General features: G+C 41.3%; 1 protein-coding gene across 1 annotated transcript in view; it reads left to right on the top strand.

The window, feature by feature from the left end:
- arsj (arylsulfatase family, member J) overlaps window positions 1-11500 on the top strand; it is a 51424-nt gene extending 39924 nt beyond the window's left edge. Inside the window, exon 2 of the mRNA XM_034217851.1 lies at window positions 9014-11500. Within this exon, the coding sequence (XP_034073742.1) occupies window positions 9014-10412 (1399 nt within the window). The 3' untranslated portion in view covers window positions 10413-11500. The remainder of the gene's footprint in view (window positions 1-9013) is intronic.
- Window positions 11501-12877: the final 1377 nt, after the last annotated feature.

Raw genomic sequence — 12877 nt, 5'->3', positions numbered from 1 at the left:
CGGCATATGGTGAGATCTCAGAGTTGGCGTAGAGCTGTTGAGGCATGGACCGGTGATATACAAGTGAAGATTGGGGGACGATTGGACCGTGTCCATTGGACTTATAGCGACATCATGTTTTATGGCGAGGGATGCGTTTCCATGGAAACGGCATATGGTGAGATCCCAGATTTGGCGTAGAGCTGTTGAGGCATGGACCGGTGATATACAAGTGAAGATTGGGGGACGATTGGACCGTGTCCATTGGACTTATAGCAACATCATGTTTTATGGCGAGGGATGCGTTTCCATGGAAACGGCATATGGTGAGATCTCAGATTTGGCGTAGAGCTGTTGAGGCATGGACCGGTGATATACAAGTGAAGATTGGGGGACGATTGGACCGTGACGATTGGACTTACAGCCTCATCGTGTTTCATGGTGAGTGGTCTGTCGCCATGGCAACGGCATTTGATGACACCCCATACTACGCTTAGATGCATTGATGGCTGCATCGTTATCAAACCTGTGAAGTTCTGGGCTGTTTGGAGTATTTTCACTGAAGCTATGAGAAAACCGTGTTTCAAGGCGAGCATTGTGTTGCCATGGCAACGGCATTTGAAGAAATCTCCAAACTGTCCCGTAGATGTCTTCACGGCTGGACTGTTGGAGTCTGCTGCATGTCAGCTGGAGTGATGACATCATCGTGTTCCATTACACAGGTGTTTATAGTTGAGCTAACGAGCTCTGTAGAGATCACAGGTTTCCATTGTTCTGAATGAGAGATGAACCTCTTACATGTGAACGTTTTGTGGAAGAACCGTAACAGATATCTGTGACATTTCAAAATGTGAAGCATGTCAAGGAAGTTGAGTATCTGAAGTGTAATTTTTGTGTACTTTCGGGTTAATGATGTGGCCTTTTTGGCAGTTTAACTAAAGGTGTGCGGCTGCTACCGTGAGGAAATATCTGCCTGAAATTACAATGGGCTTCAATGGAGGAATGTTGAACGTTGTTGTTACTTCATGCCCTCAAGAGGCATTTTGTTTAATTATTTTTTGCTTAATTATTTGTCATTTTTCAAGCTACGAGATGTTTTCCTACGTTTATCATGACAAATTATGTCCCAGGAATGTAGGGTTTGGGAATTATGGCAGTTTTTAATTTATGGCAAATTTCAAGATTTCTCACCCTCTAGCTGTGACATCATGCACTCTAGTTAATGTTAAAATGTGAAGAAAACCTCTAAAACAAGGTCTGAACAAATGTTAATATCTCTAAAAGCAAGAATCAGATTTAAAAGTTGTTTCACACGAATAATGTCAGAAAGATTTGAAACATTTTAAAGTTGGAATGAGTTCTGAGTGAAAGTATGAATGAACAGTTAGCAGTTGAAGTCGCATGAAGATTTGTTGAAGTATGAAGATTTCCTCCATTGACTTCCATGTTAAAAATGTGATGTATTATGGGATGGATCTCTGGAATTATGAAAGTTATGAATGAGAAAAGTAATAGCCATCGATTCCCGACCGAGCTGAACGTTTTAATGTTTGAACGGAGTTTCTGCGATGTTCAATGCGGGAGGAGAAGAGGGCCAAAATAAGTCGGCGGAATAATAATACACTTTTCGTGCGTAGAATAACATTTAGTGGGAATGCTGTTTACAGCATTCCCACTAAATAAGCCTTCAGATTGATAGTGTTTACAGTGATTGTGCAGTGTTTATATGTTTTTTGTATTCAACAATTAGAACAGTGAATCAATCCTACTAAAGTTGTATTTCAGGGTTTATGAGAGGCCCTCAATTAATAAAAAAATATCAACATAAATATATATTTTATATTTTTTGTTGCCCTCACAAAAGGGACTTATATTCACAGATACAAATTATATAGACAATATAGACAATACAAAAAGGAAAAGACAAAGAAAGAAAGAAAAAATATAGGGAATTCCATTCCCATGCCACCCCGTCCCTCCCGCTTCCCACCCATCTTGCCATTTCACAGAAAATCCTACCTGATGTTTGTTAGCAATCGTCTGGGTTCATCTATCTATTATATTATATATATTATTTATGTTATTGCAAAAGAATTTATCCAAATAAAATACATTCATACCTTTTTTTCCACATAACATTTAATCTGTTTAAGCTGAATTGAGATGAACTCCTAATAATCTACACTTGCACCAAGGTGTGCGTATATGTACAATCATCATTTATATGAATGATAATACCAGATCAGCAGCTCTTTGAATAGCCTCTAATGTTTCCCCCTTAGCCTTATTAGCAGAAGCGATTGACAGCTCTGAGATTAGTAGGTCATGGAAGGATGATATCCATTGCTTAATAAATAAAGTATGTGGGGGTTTCCATCGTATTACTATTATTTTTTTGGCTGCTGTTAGACCAGCGAAAAGCACCCTTTTCTGATGTTCTGTAGGTCAAGAGAAGAATCGTCATTCAACAATACAATATTTGGGAGACAGGGTATGTGAACTCCAATAATCTCAGATACAATGTCAATAACCTGTTTCCAGAACGTTCTTACTGCAGTACATTCATAAACCACCAATAGTCTGTCGGTTACAGAGAAGGCATATGGGGCTTGGAATCGTCCTTAATTGACAGCATTTTCTGGTTGACAGGTAATATCTGTGTCATTTTATACTGTATCAATTGGTGATTGTGGTTACGTGCTGTTAAGGAGATATTATTCCATATTCTCTTCCAATCAATAGTCTGCGTATAATTTTTTAGATCTGCGTTCCATACTGCAGAGATGCCAATATATCCGGTTAATTTATCTTGCAGCTTTTTATATATATATGAAGTAGTGCCGCTCACACTGTTTGAACTTAATATGACCTTAACCAATTGATGTGTTGGCAGAGGTTGATTTGAAGGACCTCCATATGTGCGCATGGCAGTACGTAGTTGCAAATAGAAAAAGAAAGACGAGCCAGGCACATTATACGTGTCTTTCAATTCTTGGAAGGACATCAAGCCGTTGTCGTTGGTTATGTCAGAAAGATAATGTATTCCTCGAGTTTGCCATTGTGGGAATTGGATTGCTTTTTTTCCAATACGTAGTAACAGGTTATGAAACATTGGTATGTTACTATGCCAATCTACAGACCAATTGCACCATTTCTCTACATGTTTCCACACTTTCACAGCTTGCCCAATAATTGGTCCAAATGTTTGCATACAGTCATATGGCGACATGGCAGAAAATAAGACATCACCAAGTTTAAGGGGATAGACGATACTTCTTTCAATTTTAATCCAAGGTACATTGGTGCTTTCATCAATCCAGTTTTTCAAGGCTCGAAGCGTGAAGGAATAATAATAGAGCTCGAGATTGGGAACATTAAGGCCTCCACTGTTTTTGTCATATTGTAAAACTTTGTATCTGATTCTTGGGTATTGGTTTTTCCAAATATATTTTGAAATCCTATCCTGAAGTTTGTCCCAAAAACCGTCTGGTGGAGATATAGGTAACATACTAGCTAAGCAATTGATTATTGGTAGAACATTCATCTTTATGATTGAAATTCGTCCTGCTAAAGAAATTGTTATATCAATCCACTTTTTTAGGTCATCTTTAATTGTTGTATACATTATTTTGTAGTTATTTGCTACTATTGTGTCTAATGAGGCATATATATCATTTCCCAAATACTTAAAGTGTTGGACCAGGGCCAGTCCTGACCCAATTTGCTGCCCTAGGCAAGATTTTAGCTGGCGCCTATACTGCCTATGCCGAGGGCCGGCCCTGTGTTGGACGATCTGCAATTCTGTATTTAAGTTTAGTTCAACCATGGAACTATTGACGGGTAAAATACATGATTTATTCAAATTGATCTTGTCACCAGATATTGAACTAAATTGGGTAAATATATTTAACAGCTTAGGAAGCGTAGTTGGTACCTCGTCCAAGTACAGTAGTAGATCATCCGCATATAACGAAATGTTGTGGTCTGTCTTTTACAACTATATGTTTTACTTCTTTGGACAGTCTTATTTTCTGTGCAAGCGGTTCTAGAGAAATTGCAAACAGAAGCGCGGAAACAGGGCAGCCTTGCCGTGTGCCAGAGATGGAGCACTCGAGTCCTGGACTCGGACTCGAATGCCGGTTTTCGGGACTCGTGACTCGACTCGACTCGGACTTGGACTCGTGAATTCTCGCGCACGATGACTTGGACTCGGACTCGGACTCGTGAATTATCGCGTACGCTGACTTGGACTCGGACTCGGACTCCTGAATTCCCCCCCCCCCCCCACGATGACTCGGACTCGACTTGAACATTGACGCTCCGACTTGGACTTGGACTCGAGCAAGTTTTCTCTGGAGTCTGATGTCCTCTATCCTGGCGTGTGCACCTGTGAGGCGAGTTCACGTACTGGCCCCCGCTATTCCAGTCTAAAGATGTCTAGAGACACACCCCGCATCGTGCTGTATGCTTTCACACATTCTGCTTCCACATTGGAAAGGAGCAGCGCAAAATGCTCCTTATGTGGAAACAATATTGAAGAGAAGGCTCCGTAACACATGACTCTAAGGATCGAGTTCAGACATATAGGCTGTCTTGAACACTATCATCAGAGTAACGTGATCTAATCAATAAATAAAGATTCAGCTGATAACACAAAAGCACATGGCTACTTAACATGCAGAATGACATCATTTTGCATGCTAAGTAGCCATGTGCTTTCTGGGGCTAAATCTTTATCAGTAAACCGATTTAACCGGTAAAAGTTCCTTCAAAATAAGAGTCCCGATCTTATTACTATCAAAATAAAAGTGCAAAACGAAAACTTTACCATAGGAAATTATTGGCATACAAATATAATCACTTCTCTAAAAGGTAACTCATTTTAAATATAGTTTATTTATATATAATAATAATAATAATATTAATATAAGTAATAAGCTTTATATTTGTATAGCACCTACTACAAGAATTGTAGCCAAACTCGCTTCACAGCAGTTCAATAGACAGATTAGTATAACATGACAGGATAAAAGCAATGTAGAGGAGCAGCTACATTTCAACACATATCCACGAAGATTAATACATGAAGACTTGTGACTCAGACTTGACTTGGACTCTTCTTAGGTGACTCGGACTTGACTTGGACTCTTCTTAGGTGACTCGGACTTGGACTTGGATTCGAACACAGGTAATGATGACTCAGACTCGACTCGGACACTCCTTGGGTGACTCGGACTTGGACTCGGACTCGAACACAGGTAATGATGACTCGGACTCTGACTCGACTCGGACACTCCTTGGGTGACTCGGACTTGGACTCGGACTCGACTACGACTCTCCCTTGGTGACTCAGATTTGGACTCGGACTCGAAGAGTGGTGACTCGAGAATTCGTGACTTGACTACAACACTGCCGTGTGCCACGTACAATTGGAAATCTAGGTGACCACTGAACCATAACACTTGTATTATTATATAGGATCTTCAACATAATCATAGATTTTGCTCCAAAACCCATTATTTGCATTATATGCCACAAAAATGGCCTTTCTAGCCTATCAAAAGCTTTTTCAGCATCAACTGATAATACGGCGCAAGGCGATGTTATGTCTGCTGCAAAATGAATAACATGCAGTAGTCTCCTTATATTATCTGATGAGAATCGGTTTTTCATAAAGCCTGTTTGGTCTGATATTGACATATGTGATATTTCAGTATTTTGAACTAAATCTACACGTTTAGAGGAGATTAAAATATAGTCTATCCTTGAAAATGTAAGATGCCTCTTAGAAAAAAAAGTAAACTATTTTGATATAGGATGCCTTACTCTCCATATATCTACCAACGCATAATTATTTATAATGGTACTTAATGCTAGGTTGGCTGATGAATTGCTTTGGATATTCCTTGATCTATCTAACAATGGATTCATTACAGCATTCATATCACCACCAATAATAATGTCATAATTGGTCATTTCGGAAATTACTTTTGAAAGTGAGTAGGTTCATATGAGTTAGGTGCATAGCATGCGATCAAAGCTATCTTTCTATTGCAAATGACTCCTTGAAGATAAGCAATTCTTCCTTCTTGATCTTGACCTTTGTTAACAATATGTCATTTTAAATTATTGCGAATTAAAATGATTACTCCTTTAGTTTTACTGTTTGAAGATGAATAAGCCACAACTTTATAAATATTATTCCCAACGTTATGTATATCTTCAGCTAATATGTGGGTTTCTTGAAGAAATGCAATATCAGCCTTTTTTCGACTCAAGACATCAAGACATTTTGTAATCTTTAGATTGGAGTTAAGACCGCATACGTTTAATGAGAGAACAATTAATCTAGTCATATGTATCAAACCAAATATACTTTGTGGACTTAGTTATGCATATTTTAACGTAATTTACAATGTCATATAGCAAACCCTGATTGCGATTTGGCAAGATTACCTCCATTCCCTTAATTCCCAACTTTGCTCCCTTCTCCTCACCCCAAACAAAAAACAAAAAGAGGGCCAATGAAATAATAATGCAATATCAGCAGATAAATCATAATTTCCATATTTAGACTCCTACAACTCCGCTCCATTTAGCAGAGCTGTGGCACGTAGAGCAGTAAGCACGCATGCTCAACATCCCCTCTAATGTAACAAGTTGCACAATACATTCAAAGCATTAAGCTTTGCAACAAAATCGATGTAACTGAGGTTTCACAAGTTATTTATTTTTTCAAACACCCCCCCCCTCCCCCTTGTGTTCAATTAGTCCATTAATATGAATCAATAATCCGCTTGGTAATCATCAAAGCACATTATAACTTGAATATCAGTCACCGGTTTATAAGAGTTCATTTATAATGAAATGAGAAGCAGTTGAACACAGGAGCGGGTTGCAGCTATCATCATACCTGCCTATTCAGCGGACTTGTTGCCGGTGGTCTGGACGCCTTCCAGAGTTGGTTTGATTTGTGTTTGGTAAAAGTCCATTGCCTCTTCTGCCTTGGCAAAGGCGTGGGTAACCTTCTCAAACGCTATCAGGAATTTAGCTGGGTAGACCAGTCCATACATCATATTAGCAGAGCGCAGGAGACTTCTTACGGCGTTGAATTCAGCCCGTTGCTCCCGTAGTTTGGCACTCAGGTCCAGGTATATGTTAATCCTCTGGTCACGGTACTGGAGTTTCCCTCTCCTCTCACTGACGAGGCGTTGAATAGTCCTCTTCGTTTCGAAACTGTTAAGCCGTGCGGTGATACACCGGTTGCCTTTAACCGGCCCGTTACGGTACGCATAGCTCACTGTGGGCAGCGGCCCAAGAATGTTTTGGCCAAACAAATCTGCGAGGAGCTCGGTTACATATGCAGTGGGTGATCCTTGTTCCAGTCTCTCTTTCAGTCCGTAAATTCTTATATTGAATTTTCGGTTTTGATCCTCGAAAACCTCAATTTTCTGCATCAATTTTTCGTTTGAACTTTGTAACAGTTTGTATTCGTTCTCTAATTGAGTCAGGCGACTGTCTGTTTCGTTAGCGGATTCCTCCAGATCTTGGACTTTGCAGACGCTGTTCGCCGCTGTCACTTGGAGCTTGGATAGGGAGTCCTGTATTGGTTTTAATTTATCCTCCAATGCAGAAGAGATCTCCTCTAGAACAATATCTCTTATGAGTTTTCCAAGCGATTCAGGATCCATCAGGGTGCTGCACGTGGTCGGCATCCGCAAGGCTGAACAAACAATTGGCCTGGTGTGATCAGACTAGACGTGTGGTAAAAACAAATTACACGCCGAAATGTTTCTTTATTTAAAGCTGTTAGATCCTTCTGAAAAAGTCACTTAATGCATATTTTTGAGGGGTGCAAGCTAGACGCCTTCACTGCATGTCACCGGAAGTCACCTCACTCCTATAAATATATCTTATTTTTGATATATGGGCCAATTTTCTTAAAGTGTAAAGAAAGATTTAAGCATTTATGTTCAATAACCAATACTACACACTATTGAGTAAGCAGTGTCATATTGTGCAGCAGTGGCTTTGGTCAGGCATATCAAGGGGGCTTTAAGTCACTAAGAACGTTTTTCTGAAGCAGCCGCTGAGTTACTGATGATGTGGTGCTGTGGGAATGGGAGAGTCTTGAAATTCCAATGGGTGGAGAGGGTTTGTTCTGAGACGGAACTAACCAACAATTCTGTTTTACATTTTGTGTCTTAATAAAAGTCAATAAACCCCAAATGTTGGACTGACATTTGTGCCAAAAGCACTTGAGAGTTAACATTTGCAGTGAAATTAGTCACAAAGTACTTGTTTTCAACAGTTCTCAATACATGGGGTCTGTACCTCAGTTATCAATAGTGCTGTGTAAGCTTGCTGCCAACATGGCTGCCTCATTATCTCCAGGTCACAAATGGGGCGAAGCCTGCGAGCTAGTTCAGGCAGTCAACTCGAGCACCAATGATACATTAACACGTGACGCACCTCGTCCCTCTTACAACCAACCAAACACATTCTCCTAAACATGCCGCTCTATTTAAGCTGCCAGGTCTTTCTGCCTCGCTATGCTGCTGCTGCCACTGCTGTGTTCACTTGCTATTGCTGCGTTCATGTTCATGTTCCTGCTGCTGTGTTTCATGTTGCTGCTGCTTGCCTGCCCCACCCCAGCTCCACCCCAGCTTCCACCTGTAGGCTCGGGGGATAGTTATCTAATCATCACTCAATGTTCTTTGTAAATCTGTGGAGTGATGAGGCCCGAGCCTAGACGCCAAACTCAAACTATATGCTGCTTATAATAAACATATTAAGAAACACGTGAGTTGTCTGACTGAACTCTGTATCCAGTCTGGTCTTGAGTGACAGGCCTTCTCTTTTTGTTTTTTTATGACAAATATGATAGTAGATACTATCCTTTTATTTTAGTCTTGTGTAGCATTAACATGTCAAACAAGGGAGAATGTTGTCCTACTAGAGGTCAAGCTTTTATGAAAGTTGCATTTTGCTTCCAAACTGTTGTTGATGGCAGATATCTGTTTTTGTTTTGTAGGTATCAGATCCACACAGGCCTTCAGCACTCCATCATCCGAGCTACCCAGCCCAACTGCCTGCCCCTGGAAAATGTCACCTTGCCCCAGAAGCTAAAGCAAGCAGGCTACTCCACCCACATGGTGGGGAAGTGGCACCTGGGCTTCTACAAGCGTGACTGTCTCCCCACACAGCGTGGCTTCGATACTTTCTTCGGTTCCCTTCTTGGAAGTGGGGACTACTACAGTCACTATAAATGTGAAGGGCCTGGAATGTGTGGCTATGATTTGTATGAAGGCGAGGAGGCAGCTTGGGAACAGGACCGTGGATTGTATTCAACTGTGATGTTTACCCGAAAGGCTATCAACATCTTAGCCAAACACGATCCTCGCAGACAACCCTTGTTCCTCTATTTAGCTTATCAGGCGGTTCATTCGCCGCTGCAGGTTCCGGCCCGCTACCTCGAGCGCTACAAGGGGATTCCAAACATGCATCGTCGTAAATATGCCGCCATGGTGTCGTGCCTGGACGAATCTATCCACAACCTCACGTTAGCGCTAAAGCGCTACGGTTATTATGACAACACGGTTATAGTGTACTCCTCAGATAATGGAGGCCAGCCTTTAGCAGGTGGAAGCAATTGGCCCTTGAGGGGAAGTAAAGCCACCTACTGGGAAGGGGGGATCCGGGCAGTGGGTTTCGTTCATAGTCCACTGTTGGTAAACAAAGGGACAAAATGTCGATCTTTGGTCCACATCACTGACTGGTTCCCTACACTGGTGACTCTGGGTGAAGGGACTTTAGACGAAGATCTAAATCTGGACGGGTACGATGTTTGGGAGGCCATCAGTGAAGGCCATCCATCTCCTCGCCATGACATCCTTCACAACATTGACCCAATCTACACAAAAGCTAAAAATGGTTCCTGGAAGGCCGGGTATGGTTTATGGAACACGGCCATCCGAGCTGCGCTGCGAGTGGGCCACTGGAAGCTCCTGACGGGGGTCCCTGGTTACAGCGACTGGGTGCCCCCGCAGACCTTCTCCAACCAGCGGCTAACAAACCGGTGGCATAATGAGCGTGTCCGTTGGGACCGGGGTAAGTCCATTTGGCTGTTCAACATCACAGCTGACCCCTACGAGAGAGTGGACCTGTCCCAGCGATACCCCCACTTAGTGAAGAAGATGCTGCTACGGCTAGCGCAGTACAACAGGACTGCAGTGCCGGTACGCTACCCGGCCAAAGACCTGCGCTCTAATCCTCAGTACAATGGGGGTGTGTGGGGCCCCTGGTACAAAGAGGAGAGGGAGGAACCAGAGGAAGATGAGAGATACAATAACTTGCTCACCAACCACCTTGGAAAAAGGAGGTGGAAAAATCAATCAAACAACAGAAAGCTGAAAAGGAAGGTAGAAGAGTAGCCTACCACATTTGTGAAAAAAACTTCAGTTGCCTTTCTCAGGGATTGACACTTCCTGTCTCAGGATTGTCCTCTTCGGATGATCTTACTCTAGCTAGTTTGAACTTGATTCCACTACATACTGTATGAAAAACAATACAAAGGAACCTATTGAAATGTGTCAAGAGAATAAGAAAAATATCCTCTCATTCAAATATTGGCGTCATGCCCAGACACAACTAAGACCTCATGTTAATGTTAGGAGCATTTAAAGAATGTTCCTTTCTTCTAGATTGTTTTGCATGTTTGAACACCTTTTGATTGTTCTGTAGATGTATGTCCCAATAAATGTTCCTAGACAGTTGCCATACATTTTGGTGACAGACAAATAGAGTAAGACATAGTTCTATTATGTTGTTGATAGCTACGATACAGTATCGTGGAAACAGATTGATGTGATGTTATGTGTGTTTGAATTTAGGTATGTTGGTTTTATAAGCACAGTCTGTCTAAAACTTTAGAATAATAGATTTAGTTCCCTTTTAGATGGTGTCTGGTCTGGCATATGGCCAACCCGAATGTAAGACAAGCTAACAAAATAAAAGCCCCGGACACAAAGCTCTTTGTTTCCAGCATTCTTTTAGGCTGTCTGGTTTGCATTTCATGACAGAAAGATTTACTTTATTCTGATGACAATTACTATTAGTGGTAACTGGAGACTATCATTATAAGAAGCTCACACGTCCACTAAGTATGTATTCTAGCCGGCTCCCGTCGTTCACTTAAAAGAGCCGGCTCTTTGAGCAACCGACACATCACTAATTTATTCATGGTAATACAGTAAATTGGCATATGACAGGAGATAAAAACCTAAATGCTTTATTGCAGTCCCCAGAAATGGCTGCCTGTACAATAAATTGTGTTCTAAAAAAAGAAGAAATGGAACTATGCACGTGGAGTGAAAATAACAATCTGTATAAATATATTTCTCATAGAAATCTGTTGATAGGCACCCGTGTAAAATTCACAAAGCTCAAAATGTTGATGTCTGTCTTGAGCTGTTCATGAGTTGTGCAAGGCTTTGTACTTTACAGGCCAATTAGCTATTTTAATGACACTAAATTACTTCTAAATGTACTGTATCATAAAATATTTATAGTTCCCTAAAAATGGAACATGTTCTATGCTGTTGTTATTAGCTCCTATTTGTCTTTTTAATAAGCAGCTTTCAAAAACAATACAAGGCTTTGGCTCTGTTACAATCTGAGATCTTGAAATGATTTTGAACACATGAGTCAACAGGCGCTCCAGAGAGAGGGACTTTCCTAAGGCTGCCCCCCCCCCCCCCACATTCACTGCAGCCTCTGCCTCGCACTGTACTCAAAGCCAAGTGATGACCTCAGCCCATTCAGGCACCGACTTCACTTTACAACAGCCTTTGTGATAACAATTGATGCTGATCCAAAGCAGGCAACATTATACCCTTAGGAATAAGAATTAACCTGGCTAAGCTTGTCTTCACTCCTGACCGTAAAACACTAGGGATGCTCTCCATATTTTATGACCCACAGCTGAATTATAGAAGATCAGATGCTTGTTTTATTGCGTTGTGCTGAGCTTCCTTTCCCATGGACCTTTGGATAAGTTAAAACCTGGATTTTCTGAAAATTCACAGTTGCTTTCAGTTAAGGGCATTACCATCCTTCTTCTTGTTGGAAGAAAAAAGGCATTTTTTCCTTTAACCAAGCTGTAAGGCAATACATCAACACCCCCCGCATCCTGCCCCCTCACATTAAGAATGCCCATTTGTGCTCATGTGGAATGATTTGAGAAAATACGCCTGATTGCAAGTGCTCCGTGTGAAACATAGTTTTAAGTTCTTGCATGATCAGGGTGGAAATAAGGAATTATGTGTAGCCAACTGGAAAGAGAGGACCGCCTCGCTGCCAAGAGCTACATGTGAAACACCATGACTCAGCTAGGCTGTGGCTCTAAAGCGTCTTTCCCAAAGTAAAGTGATGAAAAACAAGACAAATCCCAAGCAGCTGTTGCCCAAAAGAATCAGAATGAATTCAGAATCCATGAAACATCCTGAAACCCCCCCCAAAAAGCCAAAACAACTTGAACCCTGCAGAGCCTATAGTCAGAGCGTGACACATGACGGGCTTTGCTTTCCAGCTACTTGGCAAAAGTGGGACATTCCGATCATCAGACGTAGTTGAGTTTTTTCATCTGGTTGTACGAGCATTAGATGATGCTCTCATGTTTGACTGACATCATAGGAAATCCTGCCTTGGAAGTGAAAAAGTCTGCAAAATGATAAAGTTGATCTTTGTTCCTGTAAGAAGCATGTTGGAGTTCACATGTACATAGTGTACCTGCTGGCAAAAAGATTGAGCATACTGTACTATTATAATTATAGAACAAGGTACATAAGTTTGAGCCACATTTATTGCAGCCCATATGAATATTAGGTTTGTGAAAAAA

The sequence above is a fragment of the Gymnodraco acuticeps genome, unplaced genomic scaffold (genome assembly GCF_902827175.1).
Source record: "Gymnodraco acuticeps unplaced genomic scaffold, fGymAcu1.1, whole genome shotgun sequence".
Classification (NCBI taxonomy): domain Eukaryota; kingdom Metazoa; phylum Chordata; class Actinopteri; order Perciformes; family Bathydraconidae; genus Gymnodraco; species Gymnodraco acuticeps.
The sequence above is the reverse complement of the archived record's forward strand: the minus strand, read 5'-3'. Positions and strand labels throughout refer to the sequence as shown.